Genomic DNA, 16,524 nt, shown 5'->3' with positions numbered 1-16,524 from the left:
TGTGATCCCTTGTCATCCTTAAAACAAACCATTCCTCATCCTTGCTTCCTTCTCTGCAGGACATTCTTTTTCCTCCACATTTCAGTTTTAAGAATATTTTTCCACACCATCTCTAATTCCCCCAGCTTCTGGATTTTCTTTTTCCATAAGGTCAGCAATGGCCTCCTAATCAACAAATCCAGTAGATATTTGTTCTTGGTCTTCATTTTTCAATCTGCTGCATTCTCTTGGTAATCTCATATTATTCCTTTTTCCTGGTTATTAGGATTACAGCAACTTTTTTCATATGCTAATGTTCATTTGAAGAATTTACTTTCCATTTCCATGAAAAAGAAGCATTGACATAGAATACTCATGAGTTCCTATCTCCACACACACCTACTTATGTGCTTTTGTGTTAATATATACTGCCTACTCTGTTGTTGTGGATAAAATTATTACCAAAGTCCAGCTTTTTTTGCAAAAATACAAGATTCCCTTTCTTGCTCACCTATTCAAGGATACTTTCCCTCTTTTCTGCTCCATCAGTATTTCCTTTTCCAGTAGGTTATTCCCACTAATATATATCCCATTACTTTCCAATCTTAAAAAGAATACATTAAAAAAAAAGGTAATATATCAGTTTCCACTTATCGATTTGGCTACCATCTTATTTTTCTGCTCACTTCTAGAGCAAGAGTAACTATTCAAAAGTGTTGTTTACTTTCCTATACCAGTTTTTCTCCTCTTGTTTTCTTAGGTCTATTTTAATTCAACTTTTGTCAATATTACTTCAATGTTTAGAAGCACTCATGTAAAGGTAACCAAAGATCTCTGCATTGCCAAGTCTTATGACTATATTGCTAGGTCACCATCTTACCTGCCTCAATTACATTTGAATGATTTTATGTATCACACAGTAGATCACTCCTCTTTCTTGAAACACTTTCCTTTGTGTCTTCGGACTTCACACATTTAAAAATGATCTTTTCTCTCAAAGACCTTTTCTTATAGGTTTCCTTTGCTGGTTTTCCTTCATCTTCCTGATCTCTAATTTTGAAACCCTTATTTATTTTTATTTCCTTAATGTTTTCATCTAGGTGCATGGCTTTAAATACTCTACACATACAGGCAATTTCCAAATTTGTATTTCTAGTCTGAACTTCTTCTCTGAATCCCAGACTTGGATAGCTAAACTATGCAACCTTTCCTAAGACACCTTATAGATAATAAACTTATCATCACTTCTGGCAAACCTGTTCATTTCCAGTCTTTCTTGCTTTACGGAAAAGAAAACAAAGAAAATGGGAATCTGTCTTTTCAGTTGTTCTGACAAAAAAACCTTACAGGTGTGCTTGACTTCTCTCTGTTTCAAGTAGTCAGTGCGTTATAAAATCCTGCGGGTGCTTCAAAATATCCTCCGAATCTTAATCTTACCACCTTTTTTTTTTTTTTTTAACCATCTCCATTGCTCCCATTTGGTCCAAATAACTATTGTCAAATTAAATAACAGAGTTTCCTACCTTCCCCATATCTCCCGTATGTGCTGTTCCCTTAGCATGTGACCCAAGATATCCTTACCTCAACTAGCAAAAATGCTTTGTCTTTCTTATTATTGCTTATGTCTTCTCTTCAACAAAATTAGAGATAAGGGCAGAACAGGTTCTGCCTGGAAGCAAGGGGGTGTGGGGGGAGAGGAGGAGGGGTGAGGGGAGGAATAGCCCAAACAATGTATGCACATATGAATAACTGAATAAGAAATTAAAAAAAATAACAGAGTGATTTTCCAAAAATATTGAAGTTAATTAGGAATAGCAGAGCATTTCAATGGGAATCAATGCATCATAGTAAATTTGGGCATTTTCAGGGAAGCGAAGGAAGACAAGTATGTTTAAAGGTAGAATAAAGAGTTACTTAAGTTGTTTGAGACAAACAACTTGGTTATAGGGACTAACTCAAGCACACACATTAGTTCATTAGTGGAGACTGTTAGTTATTCTTGTGACTCTTATAGCAAAATGCACTTTGGAAAGTTCATAGCAAAAATTTTGGTTGCTAGCATATGTACATAAAAGCCTTTCAGGGAGTCCATAATGGTCCTTATCAAAAGGGTCTGTCCAGAACTCTGTCCCTTCTTAACTTTCAACTGTATTTTTTTTTTGTGTGTGTGACACACCTGACTTCATTTTGATATTGATGACTTCCATATTATTACAATAGCATTCTAAACAGTGTCCTTGCTATCATCCTTGTTTCTCATATTTTTCTACATCTGCCACATAGCTGCCACATCGATAATTTTAAACACTAAGATAAATTACATGAGTTATAAAGGTGAAGAAGTAGGCACAGAGAAAGTTCATTATTCCCCCAAGATCACACAGTATGTGATTAACACAGATGTAGGAATCCAAGTTCACGGGTTCTAAAGTTTGTACTCTGAGCTTTATGTTGCTCCACAGCCAGAATCAAAGAGTTTTCATGAGATTATCAAGCAGAAAGTATGTCCTGTCTTGCCCTGATATAGAGGAAGGGAAAATAACATTTTCAACTCTTTCGGAACTTGCAATCTTATTTAGAGATGAGAAGATCAGAGAACAATCTACAGTAAAATGAGTAACTTATGTTTTATAATAACAAATTGAATTCCTGAGAATCATTATTAGCATGTGAAAAAATGATAGAATAATCTGGCTGTGAAGTGGAGATAAGAGGGAAGGATTTGATTTTTAAAAAAAAATCCTACATTATATAAAAAAATAACGTGGAGGGAGCAATTTGTGAGTGTAGATGTCTGTGTGTTTCTAAGAGAGACAGACTTGGGAGTGATCAAGTGAAGTCTGGCCCTGAAATTGGGGAGATCTTGGCAGGAAAATCAGGCCTAAATCACTGAAAATTGAATTCAGAGTTTCAACAAATTGAAAGAGCTAGACTTCGGGCAAAAAGAAACAAGTATACTCAATAAAACAAGAATCCATGGCTAGGCTTACCATAAAACAGTTTCACTGATTTCTATGCAAAAGCATGAATACACTTTCAAAGTAGCCCAGAAGAAATACTGTTTAAGACTCAAGCAGAGCTGGGCTCACACAGCTGGCTAAACTATTCTCACACACACCATGACTGGTGATGTTTATCCTTAAAAGCTGAATTTCTTTTAAATGCACACATAACAACATACTTGCCTTTTAAAGAGTGCATATTAATTATACAAAGGAGTTTCACTGTGATATTTCCATGCATGCAAATAATGTATTGTGATCATGTTTGCTCTTTAAAGGAAGGATAATGACGTGAATACTGAGGTGTGGTAATCAGGAAGTATCACTAAGGAATCTTGCCTTCTTTCTTTAACAACCTTCACTTTATTTCAGACTTCAGTTACAATTGATTGAGATTGTAATCAGTTATGGCTGCAATTCAAATTGCTTTCTTAAATATCTAAGGGCTTCCCATCTATCTGATCTGGGCCTTTCTTTTGAGGATCACTAGAAATCTATCACTCAGTTTCTTCAAGCTCTTTCAGTAATTCTGTGCTTCTCTCCTGCACCATTGTCCTACCCTTCTTTCTCTTCCAATCTCTGCCCAACCCCTCTAATCTTTCTCCTCTGTGCTTTTCCGTGTCAAGATGTGGTTGGCCCTGGTTTATTATGTCCCCTTGTCATGAATTTAATCCTATAGCTTGACTTGGAGCTCTCCACAGCTGGAGCTGACACTTCTCTTCTTGCTTCCCCTGTGGACTTCATGGTAATTGTTCTTGTAATTGCCTTCCTGGGTAGAAAACTCCTTCTTAACTCTATCCTAATTCTATGGATGTGCCTCCATTTGAACAGTCTCAGTGTATATAAACAAGAATCAAGTCTTCTTTGTGCCAGGCACTATGCTGGACATACATTTTCAATATTTTTATCATGATAACATATTGAAGATGTCATTCACTTACTAATTCAACAAATATGATACACATTGATATGATCCATAATACTTTTCCATAATGTTTACTGAGTGTTTATTGTGTATAAGGCTTAGATGAAATGTTGTTGTGATAGTTTTAGAATAATAACAGATCAAGAAAACAGATAACACTTCATATTATTTTAAGTCATGCAGACATAATGAAACATAGTATATACTTTTATAAATATAAGGATTATTAACTAAGACTGCCTACTACCACTAATAAGTATTGAATGCTTGCTTTATTTTAGATAACATAATAAACACTATACTAAGGCTGGGGATGGCTCAATTGGATGTACTAATTTATGAGGCTAGAAGAAAATGATACTAAGATGTAAGCCCAATGTCATTTGGATCCAGACCTCATAGATTTTACATTATAAAATACTAGCTATGTGTGAAATATTGTCTATAAAAAGTGTAACCTTAGATTATTGGTTTCTCTGAAATACAGGGTCATAATTTAAAAAGCAAATAACATCGACCATCTTTTTGAACAGTTAGAAGGACTTGTATATCTTAGAACAGAGATTACCAAAGCACTGGAGGACTAAAAAGAACGTGGACTCTGATCTGGCTTCCCTAGGTCCTTAACAAAGGATGACTTTGTGAGTAAAATGAAAGGGAACTCCAAGTAGAGGGCTGGAAGAAAGATAGGAGAAAATGCAATTTCAATGAACACTAATCACATCTTAAGCATTATTTATTTATTTATATTTTATCATATAATTCTTATACTGGGGATATATTAAGACATTTACAAAAGTTCTTACAGTATGTCATACTTGAATTTCTCCCTTCCCTACCGTCCCAGTCATTCTCCTTTATCCCTCCTCCTCATATTTCTGGAGTAGTTTCAACATGTCTCATTTTTCTATTGTCATACATGAGTACCTATATTTCTGCCACATTCCCCATCCTACATCCTTCCTTATATTCACCCCCTTCCCACTGATACCAGCCCCCACAGAACTGGTATGAAATGCTTTTCATTTTTGAAAAGCAGACATTTTTGATTGTTGAAGATAGCTATACAAGGAGTTTCATTGTGAAATTTCCATCTATGTATGTATTATAACCCAACTTCATTCATCTCTTTTTCTCCTTTCTATCTTAGTCCCCTTCTTATGGTGGTTTAAATAGGTTTAAAAATTCTATATTCATCTTGTATAGGAAGTACATCAACCATACTCAACTTCTTAACTTCTTTCTTTTAATCTCCCTCTACTGTTAGTGACCTCCTCTTAGTGTGACCTATTTTTCATAATATTTCTTATATTTGTATTAGGTCTATATTCCACATATGAGAGAAAACATGCAGCCTTTGGCTTTCTGAACCTAGTTAGCTTCACTTAAGATGACGTTCTCTAATTCCATCCATTTATCTGCAAATGACAAAATTTCATTCTTCTTTATGGCTGAATAAAATTCTATTGTATATAAATACCATAGTTTCTTAATCCACTTATCAGTTGTGGGGCATCTTTCCTGTTTCCATAGCTTAACCATTGTGCATAATTTCAGTATTATTTAAATGTTACATGGTTCTTATGTAATCTTATTATCACAGTGACTCTATAAAGAGACATAATATTTTAAAGCCTTAGATAAGTTAGATAACTTGCATAGTAATTTTAGAGAAGTTATATAACTTTCTAATTTTATTTATTGAACACTTTATATGCAAGGCTCTATCTTAAATTTTTTGCATTTACTAACTTATGTATTTCTCACCACAACATTAAGAGTTAGTCATTATTATAGTTTCCACTTAACAGTTGTCCAAAGTTTGGCATAGAAACATTTAGCAACATGCCTAAGATCACAAAATTAGAAAGTGAAAAAAGCTAAGATTCAAATCTAGGCACTCTGACATCATATTTTGTGAACTTAACTGCATTTTAAAGTGGTGCAATTCAGATACAAAATCCAAAGTATATCACCTAGCACTCCAAACACTTCTTTCTTTTCATTTGGACTCACAGGAGAGTATTCTCATGAATTCCAGTCTCCTCTTGATATCAGTAACAGACTTGCTCCTTAGTAAATTGTAGCCACTTTTAAGGCAAGAGTGAAAATACTATGTTCTTCCTGGACTGTTCAGTGTCTCTCAAGGAGCCTCAAGGAAATGACTGTGTTCAACATGATCATTGATATCCTTATTTCACCTGGCCAATCCTCTTTCTGGACATTGGACCATGTAAATCCAGGCCTCTCATATCATAACTCTCCATGTAGAATGCATATAGAGAACTATTCTTCCATTTATTTTTCTCACCTCTAACTTTTGTTTAGACTTCACATTGATATCTTCCCCAAGTGAAGGAGTTTTCGAAGTCTGCTCTGAATCTCCTTGGTTCTAGCTCCATAGATAATAGGATTGAGTACAGGAGGCACCAGCACGTACAGGTTAGCCAGGAAGATGTGCACATGCTTGGGAACTTGATTGTGACCAAAGCGGTGGGTGAGGAAGGAGAAGAAGGCAGGGATATAGAAAACAAGGATGATACTAATGTGGGAGCCACAGGTACTCAGTGCCTTGTGCTGGGCATCACGGGATGGGAGACGAAAGACAGCATGGAGAATAAAGCCATAGGAGATGGCAATGAAGATGGAATCAAGACCCATGGCCAGGAAAGCCACGGTCAGCCCATAAACAACATTGACAGTGATGTTGGCACAGGCCAGTCGAGCAATGCCCATGTGCTCACAGTAAGTGTGAGCCATGACACGGTGGCCACAGTAGGGCAGTCGCCTCAGCAAGAAGATGAATGGGGAGACAATAGCTACACTACGGAATATTCCAACAGAGACAATTTGGCCTATGACCTTATGATTGAGAATGGTTGTGTATCTCAGTGGGTTGCAGATAGCCACATACCGGTCAAAGGCCATGGCAAGAAGGACCGAGGACTCCAGAGCATAAATAGCGTGAACACAAAACATCTGGGCCAGGCACCCACCAAAAGAAATCTCACTAACATGCAACCACAGAATGGACAGCATTTTAGGCACAGTGGTAGAGCTGAGAGCCAGGTCAGTGAGTGAGAGAAGGCAAAGGAAGAGGTACATAGGTGCATGAAGAGCACTGTCTGTCCCAATGACAAGAATGAGAGTAACATTACCCACCAGTGCTACCAGATACATGACACAAAATGGGGCGGCAATCCAGATGTGAGCAAACTCCAGGCCTGGGATCCCTGTCAGGAAGAGAGTGGCTGGGAAGCTGTCATCACTGATGTTGGAAGCTGACATCCTTCTTGGCATATGAAGGTTTCTATCCAAGGAGTGATGGCATCCTGTCCCGTAACATTAGGTATCTGGTTGATTCACATAAAATGATGACCTTTGTGTGAAGTGACCTCTGTAAACTGAGGAGAAAATAGTTGATTATCACTAGTTTAAGCATCTGAAAGGAGCTTTTCAATATAATCAATTTCTAAACCTTCTATTATTTCCTACATTATTTAGCAGTGATGTTTGCACTTGTGTATTCAACACAATAAGCCAATATTTATTGGTCCAAACTGACACTTCCTGACTTATCTTCTATAGTATCCAGCACATCACTTATTGACCTTTAAGCTTCCCACTTCTAGGGATATTCCTCACCTTTCCCCGTTTTTTTTTTTTTTCCCAGTACTGAGGCTTGAACTCAGGGCTTCACACTTCCCAAGCAGAGCTCTACTACTTGAGACACTTCACCAGACCCCTCCCTTAGACAGTGCTAGAAATTAAATTCAGGTCCTTGTGCTTGCATTCTTCTATTTAAGCCACACCCCATCCCCTTTCAATTTAGTTACTTTTTTCAGATAGGTGTTGTTCCTTTGCCTGGGCTTGCCTTGGACCATGATTCTCTTACCTTTACCTCCTGAACAACTGAAATTTGAGACATGTGCCACTATGTTCAATATTCCTTACTTCTCTTTCACTCGTATCTTTTTCCATGCGTTGAGAGTGCCCTTTCTTTATTTTCCCCTTCTCTATCATTGTTTGTTTCAGGGCAAGTTTTTTTGCCTTTCACAGCCTTCCCTTTCCAATCTGCCTTCTAGTGACCTTCAAACTTTTGGTTTTATTCTTCCATATGTTGCAAAATTCTTTTAGAGTTGGACTCAATGTGTTTTTGTACTTCCCACAGGCATGTTACTTGTAGAACTGAAAGTAGGTCTCATCTATCCAGATTCAGAATTAGGTGTTTTCATCCTACCCTACTGCCCATTAATATGGCCAATACTTGAATTCTTATCTCTTTCAAACAAATCATTTCATTTAGTATCAACTCCTAATGCTACAATAACTTTACTCATTATATGAACTCTGAAGAGGTAAACAGGAGTAGGGAGTCCCTCCCCATTTGCATTGAGATTTTTGATGATAATACCAGATGATTTATGGCTCAACCTCTACAGTGGCTTGTGATACAGGGGAAGAAGTTTGGATGGTGGAGTCTGGATAGCTGGGTCACTACATATTCTTTTTCCCTCTCTTCTTCATATATTCTTAAGCCTGTGTAAGGGTCAAATGGTTGTTAAAGATATCTACTACACTGTCAGCATTTATGAATATGAGAGCAAGAAGGATTGGGGTAGGAATAGGTTCTACTTTTTCTTCCTTTTTGTAAATAGTGAGAAAAGGATATCAAGCTACAGTACCACTATTTCACAATAATGGCATGTTCCAAACTTGTCTCAGCATCTTGGCTATTAGTTACAATGGTGACTGAGTGTTTGAGGTCCCACCTAGATCTAGGTCACACCTAGACCTCAATACGTTAACTTAAATCGGAATCTGTTCATTGAGCACAGTTGTTGGAGAATCTAATTTCAAGAACTTACCTGTGTGAGAGGCATGCATTTTCCATGTTGTATGCTGAGTTTGTAGCTCTGAGTAAAGGTGTATTATACAAGTACAAAGCTATGTGGGAGAGTGTGGTGGTGCAATGGCTTGGTCAAGAAGTCTGTGCCTGTCTACAGAGCGTTGCTTAGGGAAATGAAAGCTGCATGTCTTTGCAAGTTCAGATCAGTGTGGTTAAGAAAGTGGAAGGCTAAATATATAATCAATGTAGTATTGTCTGCTCATTTCTCAGTTTTTTTTGGATTCATTGAATGTCTTCAGCTCAGTTCTGTATTCCAGGCTTGTTTGGTGAAAGGGCTTGGTAAATGAGGTTATTTATTGACTCTCGCTGTGATGTTCAGGTTTGAAAACTCAGGAGATCGCCCCAAGGGATCTGATTTGTGGTGTACCCATTGAGGTACAAAAAGAAAATGAGTAGTGATAAATGAGGAAGAAATGAGTAAAGAAACATTTCCAGTAACTTTTCAAGGAAGTGGAAATTAAATATCTAGTCTGTATGTTTTATTCTCCATTCTGATCTCTTACTCTCTTCTTTCCTTATCTTCTTTTGCTTTCTTCACTTCTATGAGTCTTCTTCAATTCACACCTATTGTGGATCTACCAGAATTCTTTGCTCAAGGTGAAACATTTTTGTGAAGAATTATGTGAAAGATTTATGTGTAGCATGTAGATACTCGTAGACATGACACATGTCATTGCACTATCAGACTTCACTTACAAAATGCATATTCAAAGATAAAAGCATTAAAAAATTCACAATAGTTATAGCAGAATATCAAGCAAAACATAGCATATTTATGAGCATGGTCCATGGCAGCTGCTAGGTTGTATGTCCATGAAGCCAGCCCTGTGTGTGTGTGTGTGTGTTTGTGTGTGTTCTAATTGTTGTGATGGATTGGGAGTACATTGTAGCATTTATAAAACTCTTAAACTACATCAAATGTATCATACTTGAATTCACTTTCCCCTCCATTCACCTTTATTCTCCCCTCCCCCCTTTCCCGGACTAGGTTCAGTAGGTATCATTTTTCCATTTATATACATGTGTACACAGCATTTGCAATATTTGAGCCAAGTCCTCCTTTGGGCAATTTAAGTGACACTGACAAGGGAATAACAAATCCCTTATCCCTCTTTCAGTTTTCTAGTCTGCCTCTAGTGCCTTCCGTTGATACTTAATAGGTAGGTGGTTGGGAGAGGAAAAATGTAGTACCAGACTAAGAATCACAGAAACAGAGCATAGAAGGGTGGTTTGGGTGCTGGAAAATTACCATTTATCACAGAAACCCTGGGTGTCATGTGTAAAAATCAGAAATGAATCCATTCATTTTGTTAGCCCTCACAGTAATTTTCTAGGCAGGTGCTCTACCATTTGAGCCATTCCACCACTCCAGTCATTTTCTTTCATATTTAGTATAAGAGAAAACACATATTGCTATGAAAATAGGAAATGTTTAATAAGATTAATTTATGTGGCTTTGGGTGTATTAAAAATATCTCATGATCATTTGATAAAAATAATTTGAATAATGAATATCTCTCTTTCTTCTCCTTCTCCTTCTCCTCCTTCTCTTCCTTTCCCTCCCCCTCCTCTTCCCCCTGGGTGGGGGTGCAATGTGGCATTTACAAAAGTTCTCACAACATATCTAATATATCATACTTGAATTCACCCCTTCCATCATTCTCTTTTGCCCCCTTCCCATTCCAGGAACAGTGTCAACAGGTATCATTTTTATATTTACATACATGTGTACATAGTGCTTGTACTCTATTCACCCTTCCATGCCTTATCCCCACCTCCTCCCCCCTCCAACTGGTACCAATCCCCTACTCCCAGGCAGTACTTATTTTGTTCTCTGATTTTGTAAAAGATTAAAAAAATGACAGTTTTGTTTGTCTAAGATGGCTATACAAGGAGTTTCTTTGTGACATTTCCATGTATATATGTATTATAACCTAAGTTTGTTCGTCTTTTTTTTTCTTATTTCTACTTTTGTCCCCTCCTTATGGTGGTTTCAACAGATTTAAAAATTCTATATTCATTCTTGTGTAGACAGTAGATCAATCATATTTACCTTATTAACTTCCTTGTTTCACCCTCCCTCTCTCGTATGTGACCTCCCCTTAGCATGACCTGTTTTTCATAATATTGCTATATTTGTGTAAGGTCTGTATTCCACATATGAGAGAAAACAAGTGGTTTTTGCCTGTTTGAACCTGGCTAACTTCACCTAAGATGATGTTCACCAGTTTCATCTGTTTACCTGCAATGACAAAATTTCATTCTTCTTTATGGCTAAATAAAATTCCATTCTCTATATAATATAATACCATATTTTCTTAATCCATTCATCAGTAGTGGGGCATCTTGGCTGCTTCCCTAGCTTAGCTATTGTGAATAATGCTGCAATAAACATGGGTGTGCAGAAGCCTTTGTTGTAACATTCTTTCTGGTATATTCCTATGATTGGAGTTGCTGGATCATATGGCAGTTCTATATTTAGGTTTTTGAGGAAGTACTGCTTTCCATAGTGATTGTACTAATTTACATTCCCACCAGCAGTGTGTGAGAGTTCCTTTTTCCTCACATCCTCAACAACATTTCTTGTTGTTTGTGTTCTTGATGGTAGCCATTCTAACAGGAGTGTGGTAGAATCTGAATGAGTTTTGATTCGCATTTCCTTTATGGGGAGGGATGTTGAGCATTTCTTCATGTGTTTTTTAGCTATTTGGACATCTTCCTTTGAAAAAGCTCTGTTCAGTTCATTTGCCCATTTCTTCATTGGGTCATTGATTTTTTGGGGAGTTTAGTTTTCTGAGCTCCCTGTATAGTATAGTTATTAATTCCTTGGGAGGTGTATAGCTGGTAAAGATTTTCTCCCAATCTGTGAGCAGCCTCTTTAATTTTAGAGACCATTTCTTTTGTTGTGCAGAAGCTTTTTACTTTCATGTAGTCCCACTTGTCAATCCTTTCTCTTAGTTGCTGAGTCATTTGAGTTCTACTTAGGAAGTCATTGCCTATGCCTATTAATTCCAATGTATTCCTTCTTCTTTCTTGCACTAGCTTAAAATTTTCAGGTCTTATATTAAGGTCCTTAATCCACTTTGAGTTGATACTTGTACAGGGTGAAAGACATGGAGCTAGTTTCAGTTTTCTGCATTCAGATATCCAATTTTCCCAGCCAAATTTGTTGAAGAGGCTGTCTTTTCTCCAGTGCATGTTTTCAGCATCTTTGTCAAAAAATCAGGTGGGCATAGCTGTGTGGATTCATATCTGGGTCCTCTATTCTGTTTCATTGGTCTTCATATCTGTTTTTCTGCCAGTACCATGCCGTTTTTATTGCTATGGCTCTGTAGTATACTTTGAAGTTGGCTATTATTTTCAAGTTAAATCTGTAAAAAAGTAATTCTTACTGTTTGAGTTTTTGTTTTTCTTTCATGAGTTTCTCCTTATTACCTTTGGCTTATTTAGCTTTAGACTAGATATGAGAGAGACAAAGTTACTCTCGTCTTGTCTACTTTACAATATATTTAAATTCAGAACTTCTGAGTCAGGAACTTTTGCTAACACTTATAATCCCAGCTATGTGGGAGATGGAGCTATGAAAACCACTGTCTGAGGCCAGTTTGAGACCCTATCTAAAAAATTAAGTAAAGCAGAAAGGGTTGGTGGCATAGCTCAGGTGACCTAGCAAGTGTGAGGTCCTGAGTTCAAACCACATTACTGACCCTCTCCCATATTTAGGGGTTCCAAACACTGTCAGAATACTGTTCTCTAGGGGCACACATTATTCTTAAATATGTCAAAGATAGGGAAAGCAAGCCCTGTGGAGGATTGTGGTTATATGAACCATTAAAGAGGCTTGCTCTAAGTCAGAAACTTCAATTTTGCTTGTTGCCTAATAGGGCAATGCACTGGATAAGACAATTAAATATTTTTTAAATTATGTTTTTAAATCACAGAATTTTTATAACTTGGAAAAATTATGCTTATAATCACAGTCTTTACAAAGAAAGGGTCATAAAACTGATCTCTCTCTCTCTATGTTTATCTCTCTCTCTCTCTCTCTCTCTCTCTTTTTCTCAGAGCTGGTTTATTATCTAACCTGGATAAATCTTACCACCTAGCTGCTATGCTTCTATCACTGGTACTGTTGAATACTATGTTAGTTGCTTAGGGCTCCCATAACAAAATATAATGGGATGAGTGTCACAAACAACACAATTTATTTTTTTCATAGTCCTTGATACTAGAAGTCTCAAGTCAATGTCTAGTGGGGTAGGGTTTATAGCTGTCTTTGCTCAGCAAGTCTCTTTTCTCACATGGCTTTTCTTTGGGGGAGTGGAAGGTAAGCTCTCTGTATCTCGAAGGATGTTCATCCTTTTAAATTAATGTTCTAACTTTATGACATCAGTTATTCTTAATTTTATTTCATTACCTTGAAGTTAACTTTAATTACCTTTAAAAAACTCTGTCTCTTAATAGACAGATTTGGGTTTCAATATGATATCAGTAGGGGCACAATTTAATCCTTAGAAAATGCTACAGGAAAAACATAATTATCCTCAAATTAATATAATATAAATCCATGGCTTCAAACCTAAGCTTTACCAGGAATAAGTTCCCTTGTTCAAGTTAATTTTCTCTATCATCTCCAGTATTTTGGTATCACTTATTTGGAAATAAGTGAGAAGTCATAAAAGAATCAGATGGCTGATGAACAGTGTTTAAATAGCTCTTGTATAGTGTCTGACACCAGGCTGCAATAGATACATTTCTGTTTGTTTTTTTAACTACTCAAGGAGTAGAAGAAGGGTTAAGTGTTCTAGCCACAAAGTCAAAGGTTCTAGAAAAGAGAGATGAGTTTAGTCCAATTTCTGAACAATGATACATGTCTGGGTCATTACGTAGGTTTCAAACAAATGTCATGTGTATGTTTTCAAGAAACAAAGGAGGAAGATTTCAGTTTTAGAATGATTATTTTTATCACAAACAAGAAGAAATGAATGTATTCTGGCAGGGGTTCCCTTGGTGCAGGAAACAATTAGGAGGTTGCTTCTGTAATTCAGGTGGTAAAGATATAAACACAGGCAAAATACTGTAAATGAAATGGCAAACCAATTTGTAGAAATGTGACAAAACTTGACAAATAAGTGGACATCAGATATGAAGGAACTATTAAAAAGTGAATAAGAGTTTTCAGGCCAGTCCTGAGAATGACAGTGTACTTGTAAGGAAAGATGTGAGGCGACGGGGGATCTGGTTAGGTATTCTCATTGAAGTCAGAGGTCCTCTTCTTAGCCCTGGCATTATTGCCCTTTCACCCTCACAGCTGAATGGAGACAGGAGCTATGATTCTATTCTTTCTGTCCTTTGTAACAAAAGGTGAGTAGATGACAATGAAAGTGAAAAATAATATTTATTGCATTGCTGCCATCTGCCAAGCTAAGGAAAGAACCCATTTATTCTCACAGCTATCCAATTAAGAAATGCGTAAGACATTATCATTTCTATTTTAAAGATGTGAAGAAACTGGAGTTTAGATTATGACTTAAGATCATAACTCATAATCAGCTAACTTGGTGTTCATATTAACTCTAATCTAAGTGCTGGTTTCCCAAATATAGCACATTTTGTTTTTCTTTTTCCCTAGTAGATTTGTTGGCATCCACATCTGTTGCTAAAGGTGGTAATCTTAGTAATCATGGCAGAGTAAAGATCTTTGAAAATTTTCTCTTCCATTAAAGCAATGTGAAAACTGGGAAAATGTTGTTGGGGTCAACTTTTTCAGAACTTAACTATTAAAGGCTTGTATTAATACATGAAGCTTTTATTATAAAAATGACTAAATTTTGGTAAAATCAGTGATTTTGTGTCTTGTGATTTTCCCTATTCCCATTCTCCATTGTCCAGCTCTGCAGTTTCATGAAAACAATACTCTGCTTTCACAAAGATAATCAGTAACTTTGTGACATCCAGGGGAATAGACTGAGGCTAGAACTCTTTAAAGTGTCCTTTTCAGAGATTGTCATTTTTGACCTGTTGGATGGTTTCCCTGAAGACCCCGTTTATAATTCTTTCTAACTTTGACCTGATCTAGAGCACAACAGTGTGAAGAGATATTCCCATAGGTGATTGTCAAAAGTAATTATATATGATTAACTTTGCAACTGCCTGAGATGTTTAACTGCATGGCAGTTAAACAAGAAACGAACCAAAAAAACTACAATGGAAAAGCCATTAGCACAAATTAATTGTACAAATTAACAGATCTTATCATCACATTTCCATACATACCTGTATCATAAATTGGTCATGTTCCCTTCCTCATACCTTCTCTTACTACACCTTGTCTCCTACGACCCCTACACCATAAAAATATGTAATGCTTTATGCATTTGCATGTCATCTTTAGGCAGGGGACATGATAATCTCTGTGTCATTCCAATCTTCATATATGTTCTGTTAAAGCAAGTGCTGCAATGTTTATGAAGCTTTAGACATTTTTGGCACATTCTTGGGCATACAGAAGGCCATTTGCATAGCCAGAGCTTTATAAATCATCAGAAAACATCTGAGAAGACCCTGAGTTTCTTCTCTCTGCTTCACCTTAAACCTCTTCAAGCAGGAAATGAAGGGTAAAGCAGAATTGCAAAACAAATGCCTGAGCATTGAAGTTGTGCTGCAATTTGTAAACAAAGACCTCATAAAACAGAAGATATACTGATTTAAGATATTTGCAGAAATCTCTTTCCAATTATTAGCTGACTCTAAGCTAACAGGGAAGTTCAGTGACTGGACATGACAAAAGTTGATGTTACAGAATTAATTCAGAAAATCATTAAACAAATCATCAAAATAATGACAACAAATAGCAAAAAGAAATGTCCCAGGGACAGAGGAACATCTGATTTCTAGAGTTGACACGTTATACAAAAATACATCATTTTATTGTAATTTTCTTTATTGTATAATACAAGTACTGCATTTTTAAAATAAATTGAGGATTTGTGGTAATCCTGTAGCATACAATTGTATTGGTGCCAGCCATATTTTTTTAGTAATAATACTTTTTTTAGAGAAAAGGACTTGATATGTAGCACAGGTTAACCTGGAACTTACTATGTAGCTCAGGCTGGCCTTGAATTTGTGTTCTTACTGCCAGAAACTGTGCAGGAATTACAGGGATGCATGACCATGACCAGTTAATAAAATATTTAAAAATTAAGATATGTGTATTGTTTCTTTTCTTTTTTTGTTTCTTATTATGTTTCTTAACATAATACTATTTCCCTCATCACAGATTACTCTATACTATAAACATAACTTTTGAAATAATTAGGAATAAAAAATCTGTGGCTCCCTTTACTGAGGTAAACTCTTTTTTAAATCTCTTTTCATTGTTGTTTTTAACCTTCCTATTGTTATTTAATATTGCACAGAAGGTTTCCTGTGACATTTCCATATATGCGGACAAAGAACGTTGGTTAAGATCATTGCCTTCATTATTCTCTCTCATCCCTCTCCTTCTTTCTCAAAATGACTTCAACAGGGTTCAAGATTCCATCTTTATATACATACAGAAAGTATACTGTATTCATCCTTCTTTACCCTCTTCATTTTTTATCCCCCCTAACACAACCAGTTCTACATTCCTGTTCTTTATTAAGTATATGTTCATTTTTCAAGTGGATTTTGCTTTAATATTTCATTTGTGAACATATTGTACT

The 16,524-nt window shown here is 36.4% G+C and overlaps 1 protein-coding gene and 1 non-coding gene across 2 annotated transcripts; both read right to left on the bottom strand.

Annotated features, from left to right (window-relative positions):
* Positions 1 to 6,237: 6,237 nt before the first annotated feature.
* On the bottom strand, positions 6,238 to 7,194 carry Or52d1 (olfactory receptor family 52 subfamily D member 1). Its single transcript, XM_020152456.2, has one exon. The coding sequence runs from the start codon at positions 7,192 to 7,194 to the stop codon at positions 6,238 to 6,240; it is 957 nt and encodes a 318-aa protein (XP_020008045.2).
* A 7,974-nt stretch (positions 7,195 to 15,168) lies between these two features.
* Positions 15,169 to 15,272, bottom strand: LOC141416351 (U6 spliceosomal RNA). Its single transcript, XR_012441102.1, has one exon. It is a non-coding gene; the product is annotated as a U6 spliceosomal RNA (small nuclear RNA).
* Between the last annotated feature and the right edge of the window lie 1,252 nt (positions 15,273 to 16,524).

The sequence above is a fragment of the Castor canadensis genome, chromosome 1, assembly GCF_047511655.1.
Source record: "Castor canadensis chromosome 1, mCasCan1.hap1v2, whole genome shotgun sequence".
In the NCBI taxonomy this organism is placed as follows: domain Eukaryota; kingdom Metazoa; phylum Chordata; class Mammalia; order Rodentia; family Castoridae; genus Castor; species Castor canadensis.
This window is presented reverse-complemented; position numbering and strand designations above follow the sequence as displayed.

Coding starts and splice junctions, on each gene's coding strand:
- Or52d1 (XM_020152456.2), bottom strand. CDS start 7,194: ATGTCAGCTTCCAACATCAGTGATGACAGCTTCCCAGCCACTCTCTTC.